We start from the raw sequence: 15,555 nt of genomic DNA, 5'->3' as shown, positions 1-15,555 counted from the left end.
CCGGTTATGCTTAAGCTGTTTTCGTAAGCTCAGGGGGGAAAAGACCAGAAACTTGGACATCGTAAGTGAGGTTGCCCTCTTAGCCACCTCTTTGAACCCCATCCAGACGTATCAGTAAGAAATGAAATCTGATGAGGAAGGCCTGGAGCTCCACTCTGGGACCCCCGTGGTTCATGGTGTTACCGAAGCAAGCAGCCTTCCCTGTAAGGATTCCAGCTCCCAGCTCGGGAGACATGTGCCCTGCACTGCCCAGCCACGCTCCTCTGCGGTCTCTCAGTGGGTGTTCTGGTGTTGGGGTTTGCTTGTGGCTTTACAAACATAAATCTTGAGGTGCAGACTAGATGAGGAGAACATTGATTAGACAGCGTGCCTTCTGCAGGTGTCTCGGCTGTTTATGCGCTCTCAGGCCTTCTCCCACTCTGGGGACGTCCTGTGGACAATCGGAATCTCTGTTTGCAAGCTTGGAGTCAGGACCACAAGGCTGGCAGTCTCACCGGTACACGGTGTTCAGGGGCTCTGGCCTTCACTTCTTTTGGTCATGGGGCATTATCCGCTGGATGGTGTCTCCATACGGAGAAGCTTTCATAGCTAATGTTATTAGAATTACGTTTTTATAAAACCAGAGAAAGTGATTGATTTTACTACAACTTTGCATCTCCAGTTTTTTAAAAAAGAGTGATCTGGGGTGTGAGGGTGATCTGGCTGCGACACCTGTCACCCCACTGATTGCCAGTGTTGATCCCACTGATCTGGCTGGCGAGGTGCGTTTCCCCCTCCTCTGTCCCCGCTCCACGTGTGTCCCTCCCAGAGCTGCACACTGCACCCAAGAGGGTGACTGTTCCCGAAAGAGGAGGATAGTCTTCGGTCAGGAGCGTGCCAGGATCTGTGCTTTCCTGCTAGAATCCCCACACAGACCCTCCAGGTCCATTTGTGGAAAGGAGGGTAGTCAAACTTGGAGACTCCCAACACATCCAAATGAGGTGCTGTGTCTGCCTTTCTAAAAACAAAAAAAAAGGGTCTAGAGCTGCACTGTCCAGTATGGTAGCCACTCACCACATGCGGCTGTGGAAATTGCTTAGTTTGTTAATAAGATAATGTAAAAGTAAATTAAAATGCCATACAGTGTCCACCCTGTGGCTGCTGGCTTCTGTAGACCAGACCGCACAGATAGACATTTCCATCACTGCCGAAAGTTCTGTGAGTGCTGATAAAGGTATGCCTTTACAGTGAGCCTTCAATCTGATTACCTCATTTTATCTGTGAGTTTGAGAGCCTCTCCAATTTGATAATAGCCAAAAATAAAGTAAGAGCCAGTATCTGTATAGTTCTTTGGAATCTACAGTATTTGTTTAGTTCTTTAGAATTTACAGAGCTCTCTAACACAAAATGTCATTTCATCTTTAAATCAGCCCAGTGAAGTAGATGGGGCTGTGGTGTTCTTGTCCTTATATTGTGTTTGGGGAGCGATTTACTTATGTTGGGACTTCTGTTGAGGTATGTGACAGTCTTTTAGTTCCTGACATAATAGAACACTTTCACAACAAAGCACTTAGGTTAATATCCTTACAAAAAAAGTTTTAGAAATAACATTTATGGCAAATATGACCTATCCTAGTTATCCACATAATTTTATCCTAAGTCTGGGTTGGAACTCGGAGGAAAATAATACTTCGCTATTCCTTTTTGAATTTTTAAGGCAAATAATACACATGTAATTGTTCCCATTTTAATGGTATTTTACTTTATTGAAAGCATAGGCCTAACTCTTGGCTTGTGGACAAAATCAAGATTCTCATGGAATGGAAAGGAATTGGAGTAAATATGTATAAAAATCAAAGAAAAAGTTCTTAATGAGAACAGGTTTAAGGCACGTGATCACTGGCATATTCTGGTTCAAGTTGAGCCTGTCTCCTCCAAGTTACTGTGGTGGTTCTGTCAGAGCCTCGCAAATGGAACAGGCTCCTCACTCCTGTGATCTCCACGGGCAGAGAAGAGAGCCCATCTCCCTCGGAGGAACCAGGAAAGAGGGCGTGCTGATGAATACTCATGGAGCAAAAAGGATGAAATAAAAAAGAAAAGTAGTAAATTAGAAGTTACTTTACTATAGGCAAATATAAAACTTCTAGGGTAAGATTTTCTAGACACGAAAATAAAAAATTGAAATAAGAAAAGAACTCTGATGTTTGAGTTCATATGTATATTAAACATGTACATGTGTGTACCTGTAATTTTAAACAGGTCTTATTTTTGCCAAAGAAGAGAAAATCCCTCTAAATATTTGAAAAATCCCCATTCTAGGCAGTTTTTGTCTCTTTGTCTCCTAAATCGGCTAACCACTCATGCTCAGCTGTGCCCCGTCATGAGCCCTGGTGGGGGTGGGGGAGGGGTGGGAGGAGGCAGAGCAGGCCAGGGAGCTGAGCAGCTACCAAATTGGAAGCCCCAACTCTCTCAGCATGTGGAAGGTAGTGGAATAAATGTTTATGAAAACAAATCTAATTAATTATTCAAGCTCTCCCATTAAAGCTGTGTGTTTTAATTACTCTGCCCTCAACTGCTTGCCTCAATTTTGCAAACTGGCTGAGCCAGACGCTTCATCTTGTATTCAGCTACACTTGAAAAAAGTCACCATTCTGCTGAACATCAGAATTCACAGTTCTATAGCCGGCTCCTTATTTGAATTCATGGAGAAGCATGAGTTCTCTTGCCCTCTCCTGTCCAGCCTCGCTGGATACTGTGTATTCACATATTCTGGGCATTTAAAGCATCAGAGACTGAATTGGCTGCTCTGACCTCTCTCTAGAGCACGGTAGCCCCCTTCTGCTCTGTCCTTTACAGAGTGCATATTCCCCTGGAGTTGTAATCCCAAACCGTATTTCTCAAGATGGTACACGTGCAGGGGCTGGGGGTGAGGAGGGTGCAGTGCAGTAGAGTGGTCAGAGAAGTTTGGGGAACGAGCACACCAGTCTGCCCCCCTTGCCCCCCATCCACAGTGCACATTATCATATTAAAAGGCTCTGAGAGGTTCTATTCTATATAGGTACCTGTTGAACTTTCCCACCAGGATGCCCTTTTTTGGGGAAAACCTATTAGCGCCTTCTTTTTTGGCTCTCTGATTGGAGATTGCTGCCCTCTTTGCCAAAAAAGAGGGATTTTCTCTTCTTTGGCTAAAATAAGACCTGTTTAAAATTACAGGTACACACATGTACAGTGGGTTCAGACTCTTTGGGTGTTCAGCCTTTCAGAAAGCATGGGGGCTTAGAGCTTGCCCTCTGGAGTCGAGTTGCCATCTCACAAACAAAAGACAAATTGCGCTTACACAGAAGTCCTGTGAAACCATGCCCGGGTTTATTTCTGTCATTGGGGTACTTTAACCCAGTGAATTTAGGTGGGCAGAACCCTTTCTCCACAAGATTTCCTCATGGCAAGCCATCCTTCTTTATGTGTTTAGGACCTGGCCATATTTTTTCAGGTAAGTATAATCAATACCCTTTCCAGATACTTGAAGAAATTATAAGTTACTTTTACTGCAGGCATATATAAAACTTCTTGAATGTTTCTCTTTACTGGTTGGTTCAAAAATTGGAGCTGAATATATTTTAATAGTCATCTTGATACAGTGATATATGAGCCTGACACTTCTGCTTATCATGTGGTGTTGTATAACTGAAACTCGTTTCGCCCTTGTTGCAGCAGAAGCATTTTAGCCTCTTCTGAAGAGTATATGGTGACTCTGCCTTGGATGTGCCGCTGTGGCCTCGTGCAGGAGCAGTTAATTGCTGTCTTGACCTGATGATTTATTAATGATGGTGGTTAACCTGAGTCAGTCCATATTTGAGAAGGGTTTACAATGGTGTTAAATGCAGTCACGGAAGAGGAGTGAAATCAAGATCAAGAAAACTGAGAATCATTCAGCTGACCTGTTTGACGTTTATGGAATGCTCCACACACAAAATCCCTAGAAATATGCGTATATAGTCACATGAGGGGGGAGAGGCGTAAAGTAACTTCATCCCTACTTCTGTTGGTCTGACGGTGTTCGGAAGGCGCCGTAGAGAGGCTATTCCCCTGCGCCGGTGTTGGGTGAAGCCATCAGATGCTATCATATGACACATAATGCCCTATGAATTGCTTTCAAGCTGTAAGGTTTGCATACAGATATGTTTCTGAGCCAGCATGTTAATAATAAAAGGATTTTTATAAACAAATTATTACTTGGGTGACTGTCCTATTTTAAGTTTCTAGAAATGTCATAAGTAATTGGGAGGTCATTATCCTATGTATTTTAAGAGAATCCTAGCATGTTTCCTGTCTGGCAGGTCAGTCACCCAATTTTAAATAGTCACCCTCTGCATTCCCTGGTAAACGTAGAAAGATGCCAGGGAATTAGAGTAAAAGAGGTGAAGCCCAGGGAAATGTGTCCATGTCTATTTGGTGTAATTGAATTAGCGTCTTTAATTGGTCTGCTGCTTGCCTTTGACACTTACCTGTGATGGGTGCTGATAGGATCTCCCTGGGAAGTCTGGCCGTGATTTCTCTGCTATTGATGAATCCCAGGGCTGTGAGGGTGGCAGGGGAGAAAATTGAGGATAGGTTGGAATGGCAGGCCAGCTGAGACTTCCCTTCTTGTTTACATGCAAAATGGAAAAGACCTGTGAGTTAGTCTGCCACCTCCCTCGGGCTTCTGTTAGCATCTCAGTGTTAGAGCAAAGTGGGCAGGCTGGACGGCAGCTCCCAGCTGAGGCTGAGGCTCAGGGTGGTTGGCATCACTGGTTCGGAGGAGGGCTGGGGAATTAGCCAGGAGGCCCAAAACAGAACTGAGGGCAGGTTTGCTCCGGATGTGCTGCTAGCTGTGGGCCTCAGAGCTCAGGGGTGGAGTCCAGGGATGGTTTGAGGGCTCACAGTAGTGCCATCTGAGATGGAGATTCAACCATACTGCATTCTTAGATTCTCTCTCAACTACCCTCACTTCAAAACCGTATTAAAAAAAAAATCTACTTCTCAATATAAATTGCCATTGATAGAAATAATCTTTTTTTTTTTTCTTCTTAATCTTACAAGTATATGAGCAACGTGGATTCGTGGTGTAAAGCCTGTGGTGAGGTAGACCTTCCCTCAGAGCTGCAGGATCTGGAGGACGCCATTCATCACCATCAGGGAATATATGAGCACATCACTCTTGCTTATTCTGAGGTGAGCGGGCAGTTCCACTTGAGATGCAAAGCAACAGTTTTGTATCATAATAGCAAAAGCTGGGGAGAAAGAATGCAGTTTTGTCTAGCCCAGAGCTTATAGATTTCGCGTTAAACTGCAGTTTGGTTGTGACTTTTGAATGGTGTGTGTGCTCGGGTGGGGGTGGGGCTCCTGTAAAACAGGGTGGACGGCAGTGAGCACACTTCTCCTGCCCCTGTGACGTTTGTGGATTTCCTCTAGTGTGCTTATATTTCCATCTGCTAGGGTGAGATTCCAATTTTCTGGCTTGCATGTACTGAGGAAATACATATTTTTGCATGCTATTCAGTCTAGTTGAACTCAGTTTTCCTGAATGAATCATTCTAGAAAGGAGGGAAACCTGATACCGTCTCATGTTCTGGATCAAAAAGCACACGCTGTTTTATTTGTTTTTTAAAGTTTATTTAAGAGAGAGAGAGAGAGAGAGAGCATGCACGAGCAGGGGGAGGGACAGAAGGAGAGGGAGAGAGAATCTCAAGCGGACTCCACGCTGAGCAAGGAAGCCTGACGTGGGGCTCGATCTCTTGACCCTGAGATCATGACCTGAGCCAAAACCAGGTCAGATGCTCAACCAACTGAGCCACCCAGGTGCCCCCAAAAACACACTGTTTGAAGCTACTAGCTGTTTTAGAAATCTAAGTATAGCATTTTCTTTATTATTTTAAGGTAAACTACTCTTTATGTATCCCTATCTTATTTTCTGCCCCCTTTTTCTGCACCTGTTTTTTTATTTTATTTATTAATTATTATTATTTTTTGAGAGAGAGCTCATGCAGCAGGAGAGGGGCAGATGGAGAGGGAGAGAGAGAATCTTAAGCAGGCCCCACGCCCAGTGTGGAGCCTGATGTGGGGCTCGATCTCACCACCTGAGATCATGACCTGAGCTGAAATCAAGAGTTGGACACTTAACTGATTGAGCCACCCAGGCGCCCCTGGACCTGGCTTTTTTGTGAGGACTTTATAGGATCACTTATTTCATGTTCACAACTCTGGGGCACGTGTCCTCGTTGGCTGTGCTGTTACAAATGAGGAGACCGAGGCTCGGAGATGAAGTGACTTGTGCCAGGTCTGTCGCTGCAGGAGGTAGAGCAGAGACGTGGACCCAGGCAGGCCGGCTCCATGCCGCCTCTGCGTGCTCTCACGCGCTAGGCGCAGTGAGTGCCGAGAGCCTGACCTGTGCCCACCTCATCCGTGGCGTGGTCATCAGGCCAGACCAGTCTGCCGTTGTGATGGTGGTTAAATTCCCGGAGGGGAGTGGGGGCACGTGCTTGTCTTCGGCAGGGTGTCCCCCACTCTCCTGTCATCGTGGGCATTGACAGTCGTGTATGCTGAGATGAAAGCTCACTGGAGACCTGAGTAAGAAATGTTGCAAAACCCTGGCAGAAGGCAGGGCACAGAGTGGAGCCTCAGTTTACCCACGTCTTCCTTGATTAGAGCTACAAACACACTTGTCAAAGTCGTAGGGAAGAAGTCGGCCGTTTGCTTTTCAGCCGGCACTTCCTGCTTCACTGAGCACCTGCTATTCTCCTGTCCTTGTGCCCGGGCCTCCTGATCCCATAGTGTCCCCAGTGCCTGTGATACTTGCTTCAGAAAGTGGTCACGCCTCCTGCCCGGAAGGTTGAAATCTACATATTTGTTTCTCTAGCTACCTTTTTATCCAAAAGATCCCCGCCCCCCCCCCCCTTTTTAGCACGATTTTATTTTGTCCATGGAATTTTAAAAAGTCCCCTCTGTATTATGCTTCTTAATTTTGTACCCAATGTATTTTAGTAAATTTGATGATCTAATTTATTAGGAACTATATAAATATTAGTGATAGGCTCTTTAATTTTGTTTGCTTGTTTATTTATTTAATTGTGGGAAAGAGGGGCAGAGGGAAAGGGAGAGAGAGAATCTTAAGCAGGCTTCATGGTCAGTGCAGAGCTGGATATGGGGCTCGATCTCAAGACCCTGAGATCACAGCCTGAGCTGAAATCAGGAGTCAGACACTCAACCAACTGAGCCACCCAGGTGCCCAGTGATAGCTTTTTTAACAGTAAAAGTGAAAGTTGAACAGATCTGTAATTTTTTCATCACATTAGTTCATGAGGATTATTGTGAGTTCCAAAAAAACATTAATTTCTTTCTCCCTAGTGTACCATCTCTAGGCATTGTCTGATTTGACCTGTAATAAAGACAGTGAGTAACTGTTGCCCACCATGTAACTGGGCCTTCACTCATCTACATACTAATGATTTTCTCGGGAACTGCATTTTGATTGCCCTGGTAGGTTCCAGACCCCTGTAGGGTAGCTCGCTCATACGGTGCTCGGCACCAGTCAGAGTCAGCCTGACCTGACCAGTGTCATCCCCTGGCTACACCGGCCAGTTCAGTCTGCCTGTTGCCCTTGAACTTCTAGCAGAGTACATAATTCTCTCACCAATGCCTTCTGTAGGAATGGGGCATCTTGACATGGGAACTTACGTGTTCCTGCTGTGCAGTTTCATTAGATTTTATATTGGTACTAAAAGTTTTAAATAATTTGATGGCAAGTAAACTGCTTTTCGGGCTGAGGGATTAAACCACAATTTTTAGCCTAAAAACATGTTTGCAACTGAACTATAAACTCAAGGAAACAGTAACTTCACAGTGAAATGAACAGAAAAGTCTTCCAATAGAACAGAACAAACTTTTTCTTTTTCCTTTTTAATTAAAGTTTGAAATGGTTTTAGGCTTTGGAAAAGTGTTAGAACAAAACAGAGAGCTGCTCCCACATTCCCTTACCCAGATTTCCCAGTTTTTCACGTTTTTCCACAGTTGCTCTGTCGCCCCCTCCCCGCACTACTCTCTGCAGTCAGTAAATCAGCTGTACTGCAACACAAGCATCCTTCCCACAGACCCGTTGGTATTTCCCACGGTTCTCACTGGTCCGGGGCGAGGTCCAGCAGCATGCATTACACTTAGTGGACACAACTCATTGGTTTCCTTCCCGGTGGAACATTCTTTAGTCTTTGTGACAGTGTTAGAGAATAAAGCTCCTTCATTCTCTAGGATGACCCTCCACCTCTTGCCCATCCATCCAGGTTTCCTCCTGTGCTGATAAAAGCCAAGGGTCACAGCAGGGTCAGAGGATGCTGACCCCTCCCGCCACTGGTGATGTTAACCTTGACTCCTTGGTGAGGTTGGTCTGCAAGGTTTCTCTAGTGCAAAGTCATTAAAAAAAATTTGGTTTTGAGGAGCATTTTGTGGGAGATAACACTGATAAATGTTTCTCCCTGGTGCTTCTTGCCCCTCCCAGCTCCCTCTGCAATCATTATTTGAGCGCTTCCTTAACTTCCTGGTGTAACGTTCCCAGGCTCACTGTGTACTTTCCCTGCCTCATCCCTGGGATCTCCCATCTCACCGAGGAGTTGCGGTAATTGTGTTGTGTGGGATTTAGAGCCTAAGATGGGGCGCTCAGGAGCACTCATTTACTTGTGGGGCATCAGCTCATGCAGGCCCTCAGGGCAGACAGTCAGGAAACCCTTGTACGCGGCTGTGTCCCTGCGCCCCGTGCACGCGCGTCCACTCCACTTGGGACTGCTGCTGTATCGCCCCGTGTCTGTGTTAAAGACCCACGTGTTCATACTGGTGCTTCTGTTCCTAATCCAGTGCGTCAGGGCTCTCTCCAGCCTTGCCCTTGCTGTGTTTATAAATTCCTTCTCAGACGACAGAAGCCTGGCTCCCTTTATCCTCCGATCTGATAGCTGTATTTTCTCAGTCTGCCCCGTCTCCTAGCCACTTGGTCTGCGTCTCTCCCCCCGCCCCCCAGATCTTTAGAAAGCCCCGCAGTGGACACCTCTGTTGGCACCCCCACTCTCACTGCCTCAGACCCTGGGCACCAGGAGGGGAGGGGAAGGAAGATGGGAAGGGAAGGACTGCTTTTGATTTTAAAGTGATTTTTCCTTTCCTGAGTCCGTGGTTTTCTAACTGTAGGGTGCTGGTTAAAGCAGCTGCTCATGCTCCACCCCAGAGATGGAGAGTCTCCATCCGTGTTTAACCAGTGTCCTTACTGACCTGGCACCTCTCCTGCAGAGGCTCTCCGGACCACGCACTGGGAACCAGTCCTTACTGTGTTTTGAAGGGTGTGGCGCGTCCAGGAGGTGCTCCTCCCAGGGCTAACTGTGAGCTGCTGCTGGGGCGCGGGGTCCTTGAGAAGCAGGGATGTGTGAGAGGGGGACTCTGCTCATCTTTTTTCTTTTCCTCTCAGTTTCCCTTCTCCCTCCCGTAATTTTTTCTTTAAACAGTGTCTGCAGTTTCTAGTCTCTGATGACACCGGTTTGCTGTGGGAAATCTTCCCAGTGTTTTTTTTTCTAGGACACAAACACCTGCTTTTCGGTGTTTTAATAAGCCCCATCCCATGGTGTTTCTGTTTGTGATTTAGCAGCAGGAGTATACATGTGCCTCGTAAACACGCACTTGCTTCAGCTTGCCAGGTTTGGGGCTAATATTGTCTGTTGTAGTTGATCACAGCAGAGTGAAGCAATAGACACGTCTGGGGTAAGCCGTACTTCTAGAAACAGCATGTAGAGTATTCATTTTTAACATTTTATTTTTAAGCAAGCAAACTCGTCAACTATTTTCCCCACAAACTAAATTCATACGGATGACTTTTATCTCAGCATTGCCCGTGTGGTCATGCAGACCTAAACACTGAACGTTGGGATTGTGCAGTGCGTGTCTGTGCACTGGCCGACGGTCTTCGCCACTGCAGCCGTGGGTAGCGACTCTCTCGGAGCAGGAGGAAGGGGGCTGGCACATCGGCTTTGGCAGCTCTCATTGGCCAGGGCGTCAGGGTAGTCCACGTTTCTCAGTGTAGCCCACGTGCTGACCTACTGCACAGTTCAGCGGGGCCTCATGGAAGTGACTGGTTTGCTGCCCGTGAAGCCGGCCGGCCTCCTTCTGAAAGGCACTATGTACATGGGTGACGGCATGATTAGCGTTAACAGCATGTGAGAAAAAAACAGCAAAATGAGTCACCTTGACATAGTCTTTGGTGTATGGAAGCTCGGCGACCTTGCTATAGAGGAACTCCTCTACAGCGGTTGTTCCAAAGCCTCCGTAAGTGTTGCACCTTGCTGTTGCCAGGCAGGGTGGTGGAGTCAGCGTTTGGCGCATCAGAGGTGACAGACCACACAGCAGTCTCTGCACACCCCCAATCTTGAAGCCTTGCAAGGGCTTGAAATATAAAGGGCTAAAAACTGGCAGGCCCAAGTGGAATCTGCAGGACAGCCATGTTCTCTGCATGGACCTGACGGGGCTGCTCCAGCGGTCTCCTGTTTTCATCTCGTCTTGGCTTTTCCTTTCTGATAATCCCAGGTAGATCTGTCAGAGAGTCAACAGCTGAAAGGTTTAGAAACCTGCCATTAGAGGACCATCCTAAGAACTCGGCCGGGAGAAAAAACCGTCATCAGAGGGGAGCCAGAAAATCTGAAGGCAAGAATGTTGCCTTTTCTCTCTCAGGTGGCCTCCCTGATGCGTGGGGGAAATGCCGCTGCCGGGACAGGACCTTTCAGAAGGTCATTGGCAGGAAATTCTTAGTGTAGCCATCTTAGGACAGGTTTAAACTCCTCATCCAGGGAGGAAGTGTTCCTGTTTGGCCGAGGGCCATCGACCACAGCTACAGGACACGCGGACCCATCGTCACTCTTCCTGCTTTATTAGAACTTTGATTCCAGAATCATTTCAGCACGAGTTGGAAAGGATAGTGGTGGCCGTGAGGCCATTCCCAGGCTTAACGTGGAGCTGTGTGCTCTGCAAGCCGTGGCCAGCCCCAAGCCCTGCAAAAAAAATCAAATTGTGTTGGTTTGAGTTGATGCAGATGGTGCAACTTGTTTCATGAAAGTTTTGAAGAAGGACCAGTGTTTCTTCACTGCATGCTAAGTGTAGTCATTTCTGATCATGCCTTTATATATTTTGTGTATTTTGCTTGTTTGGGTTATATCTGGGGAATAACATTTCCTAGCACTTTCATATCTACACCACCACATTTGGACCTAATTGACATATTCTAGGTCATATGTGATCTTTGGGTGGTGGCGGTTTTTGTAACCATAAGCAGTGATCTCCCGTACTGTTTCCTTTCCTTAGATCACAGCCACCTGCTTACTTTATGCAAGTGAAGAAGATTCCTTGTGGAGTCTCTTAGCTCTCATCTGATTGATGGGAAATGTAGAGCACCAAGTACCAGAAATAAGAATAGACAAGTCTCTGTGAGGTGTGGTGGAACACACAGAAATCCAGATCTTGCCAATCTTACAAATCTCACGTGGAGTTTGATTAAAAGTAAATATTCAAGGGGTGCCTGGGTAGCTCAGTTGGTTAAGCATTTGCCTTTGGCTCAGGTCATGATCTCTGGGTCCTGTTATCGAGCCCTGTGTTAAGCTCCCTGCTCATTGGGGAGCCTGCTTCTCCCTCTCGCTCTGCCTCTCCCCCTGCATGCTCGCTTGCTCGGTCTCAAATAAAATCTTTTTTAAAAAAAGTAAAATTCAAGTACCAGACCATTATTCCAGATTTTTAACAGTTAAGAATTTTCATTTGTCCTAACTGGTTTAGTTATTAGAGTATATTAGTTCATATAGTTATGGAACATTAGTTTTTGTAAAATGTAATTTGCACTATCCATGAAGTCCTCAAGCACTGTATTCCAAGAAAAACAAAGAGCAGAACCTGAAAAAATGAGCCAGTTTGATTTCTTCAAAAATTACAGAAGTCCTGCTTTTTGATAATAAAGGTTGATCTTTTTTGCAGCTATTATCCCTTTGTGGGACAGGGTTTGACTGCCTGAAAGCTAGAAAAATATTTTTATTTTTATTTTATTTTTTTATTTTATTTTACTTTTTTTAAAAGATTTTATTTATTTATTTGAGAGAGAGAATGAGAGAGAGAGAGAGAGAGAGAGAGAGAGCATGAGAAGGGGGAGGGTCAGAGGGAGAAGCAGACTCCCCGCCGAGCAGGGAGTCCGATGCGGGACTCGATCCCGGGACTCCAGGATCATGACCTGAGCCAAAGGCAGTGGCTTAACCAACTGAGCCACCCAGGCGCCCTAGAAAAATATTTTTAGATAAAACATGTAACTTCAATAAATTAATTCACCTGTTCTATGGTTAAGAAATCTAGAACTACCTCACATACCATAAACGTAGGCTATTTGTTTCAGTACTTAAACTAACTATATAGTAATATTTGGGCTGCTGTATACTTTCCAGTGTCTTTCATTATTTCTCTTCTGGTTATTGTGTACCATTTAAAAATCTTTATTTCTATGCAGTAGAATGGTTGCCTTCATAAATTTGTAGGATATTTTTTCCTTACAAAATACTATTCTACTAATGAAGACAGACATTTTGCTGGAAGTCACTGAAATAGAAATGATATCCTTTATGTGCTTGAACAGCTTCTTTTCAGTCGACATATCTATAAAAGCTGCACTGAGGGGACACCTGGGTGGCTCAGTCGGTTAAGTGTCTGCCTTTGGCTCAGGTCGTGGTCTCAGGGTCTTAGGATCGAGCTCCACATTGAGTACCACCTTGGGCTCCCTGCTCAGAGGGGATCCTGCTTCTCCCTCTCCCCCCCACCCCACAACCACTCGTGTTCTGTCTCACGTGCACACGCTCTCTCTCTCTCAAATAAATAAAATCTTTAAACAAAAATGAAAAAAAAAAGGTGCAAGGAAATAGAATTGTTTCCAAAAGGTCTGTTGGAGAAATGATTCAGTGAGCATGTGCTAGAGTCGCGTGCTGACTGTGTGTGGTCTCAGTGGGCGTAAGGGATGTTCTCTTGCCTGGAATCTGTCCGCCACTGAGAGCGGCAGCCATGACACTGACGCGGACCCTTCAGTCCCTGCTTAGGAATTCCCAGAAGGCGGGGTTCTGCTTGATAAGTTGTCTTATGTTGAGGTATTTGTGTGTTCACATTCTCTGTATGAACTCAGCCATTTCCCACCACCTGCCTGTCATGAGCCAGTGTGTTCTTCTAAACCCAATAATAATATCTGCTCCGGAGCTTTGCTGAATATTATTACAGAGACCCCCAAGGGAAGACAGATTCATTGGAATATTCTTGCTCGGATTATTTTATTCATAGTAGTAGAATATTATTGGTATTACATGAATGCCTGTGGATACCTGGTGAGGCCTGAGAATTTTGTATTTCTAGTGTGTGATATAAAACAATGGCTTAAGATAAGAGGTTTGCTTTCTGCCAGGGTAGAAGTCCCAAGGCTGGCATTCCAGGGCTGGTGCAGTAGCTCTGTTAGCAAGAGATCTCTCGATCCTTTTGTCTTTTGCCTCTTTAGCAGGTAGGCTGCTATCCTGCTGCTATCCTTAAGGCTGCCTCAAGGTTATTATTAGCTGCTAAAGCTCCAGCCATCTCCACCAAGTTCTTGGCCGCAGGGAGGGGAAAGAGGCAAGTGGGGGATGAGCATACACCACCTCCTAAACATGTTTCCTGGAAGCCCCCTCAATATTTTTTACTTCTGTATATTGGCTACTCTTGTTTGTAAGTGAGGTTTGGAAATGCAGTTTTATGCTGGGGAATTGCCATACCTGACTATCGGGGTTTGGCTGTCAAGGAGGGGCCAGTGGACTTTGAGGAGGTAACTCTCCATTTCTGCCATACCTCTGGTCTGTATCCTTCTAACACATATTCACCAAATCATATGCTCTGTACGTTTTTTTACTTACATTTGTTATGAGGAGTAAAACTTAGATGAAATATTTATATGAATTCTTAGTAGGCTCTATAGAACATAAAATGGGTGACTTGGGGCACTGATTTTCAGTCCTAAGAGAAGCTACACCCCCAGTGATTAACAAAACATTTTCTGATGCCTGCTAGAGTAAATTGTATGAATAATCTATCTTCACATAAAATTTATGTGTGTACATATATGTAAATCACATGCCACAATATAGAGACAAAGGTGATTTATAATAAAATGTGTTCCTGTAAATGCCTAAGGACATGCACAATAGAAGAAAAAATTAGATATTCAGATTCTTACCTATGTTGGCCATAGATAAAAAACTGTTGCGAATATAGCAAATGCAGATCGGACATGTGTTACGTTGGTGACTCCGATATAGAGAATGGCATTATCGTGCTGCTACTCTGAAATGGTAAGCAGCTCTTATAAAGTTCCGAAGAAAACCAGGCACTGCCTTGCTTTGATTAACATGGTAACTGCATTCCTGAAAAAATCAGTGTATGTTAGAGTAGGCAAAAAAAAAAAAAAAGGAAGAACCTTCATCTGTATATGTTAAATAGAGCCTAGCTCAGATAATTGAGCAGGACAGGTCTTCATTTCGAGGTAATATCCTGCTTCTCTGGGTCCTTCACAGTGAGTCCCTTCCCAAATCCGTCATGGTGCCTCCCTCTCCAAAGTCATTGTATCACAATTGCCCACGTGAGTTTCAGTGACTTCTGGGACAACTCTCTACTTTAGAAGACTTACATTTTCACTATTTTTGTTGTTACACATGCCTGATACTAAGTGGTTTAGTTGGTTCTTTTTCACCTGTTTTCTTTGGTTATGTCACCTTGGCTGTTTCTGCTGAAGTTTTGCTATCTTGACGAGTTCGATCAGTCTAATCTATGAAGGCTGACAACCAGCCTTCATAAGGACAGTCAGCACTGCCCACAGAGGTCTCAAAATCAGGTCTTAGGAATCAAACACGTTCCATTCCAGCACGACTGAAAGTTTTAAGACCCTGGAAGGAAATTCCACAGGCTTCTGGTTGCTGGGGGCTTCCCGTGGTGGTCTGTCCCGCTCACCTCCTCCTCCTCCTCCTGCGGGTTTGCTTCTCAACCCTGCTTGTGTCTGTTCACAAGGCTCCCATTTGCTCCTCCTTTCTGTAGAAACCCAGTGAGGTTTTCAGACTCAGAAGTATCTGAGCACAGGGATCGTGGTGGTGGGGGCTGACTCGAGAAGCCCCCTGAATCACAGCCTCACTACATTTTAGGCCATGTGTCTTTTCGATCGTCCGATGTTGTATTTTTTTCTGCCACATCTGGCATAGTCCTTTATAAATCTTAAGAATCACTTAAAGGCGCCTGGGTGGCTCAGTTGGTTGAGCGACTGCCTTCGGCTCAGGTCATGATCCTGGAGTCCCTGGATCGAGTCCCGCGTCAGGCTCCCTGCTCGGCGAGGAGCCTGCTTCTCCCTCTAACCCTCTCCCCTCTCATGTACTTTCTTGCTCTCTCAAATAAATAAATAAATCTTAAAAAAAAAAAAAAAAAGAATCACTTAAATGTAAAAAATACATAGTGCTTTTCTTTCCATATTCCATTTTTACCTTTGCTTATTTC

At 45.2% G+C, this 15,555-nt stretch overlaps 1 protein-coding gene across 15 annotated transcripts in view; it reads left to right on the top strand.

Annotated features, from left to right (window-relative positions):
• Positions 1–15,555, top strand: part of TRIO (trio Rho guanine nucleotide exchange factor) — a 341,653-nt gene that overhangs the window by 144,972 nt on the left and 181,126 nt on the right. For all 15 annotated transcript variants that reach the window (XR_010413353.1, XR_010413354.1, XM_045863432.3 and 12 more), the window contains exon 8: positions 5,059–5,190. Coding sequence is in view for 13 of the 15 variants with exons in the window: in XM_045863432.3 (XP_045719388.1) it covers positions 5,059–5,190 (132 nt within the window). In the remaining 2 variants the exon portion in view is untranslated. The remainder of the gene's footprint in view (positions 1–5,058; positions 5,191–15,555) is intronic.

This window comes from Mirounga angustirostris, unplaced genomic scaffold (genome assembly GCF_029215605.1).
Source record: "Mirounga angustirostris isolate CCGP_5_RB_7025 unplaced genomic scaffold, mMirAng1.0.hap1 SCAF_7, whole genome shotgun sequence".
Classification (NCBI taxonomy): domain Eukaryota; kingdom Metazoa; phylum Chordata; class Mammalia; order Carnivora; family Phocidae; genus Mirounga; species Mirounga angustirostris.
The sequence above is the reverse complement of the archived record's forward strand: the minus strand, read 5'-3'. Positions and strand labels throughout refer to the sequence as shown.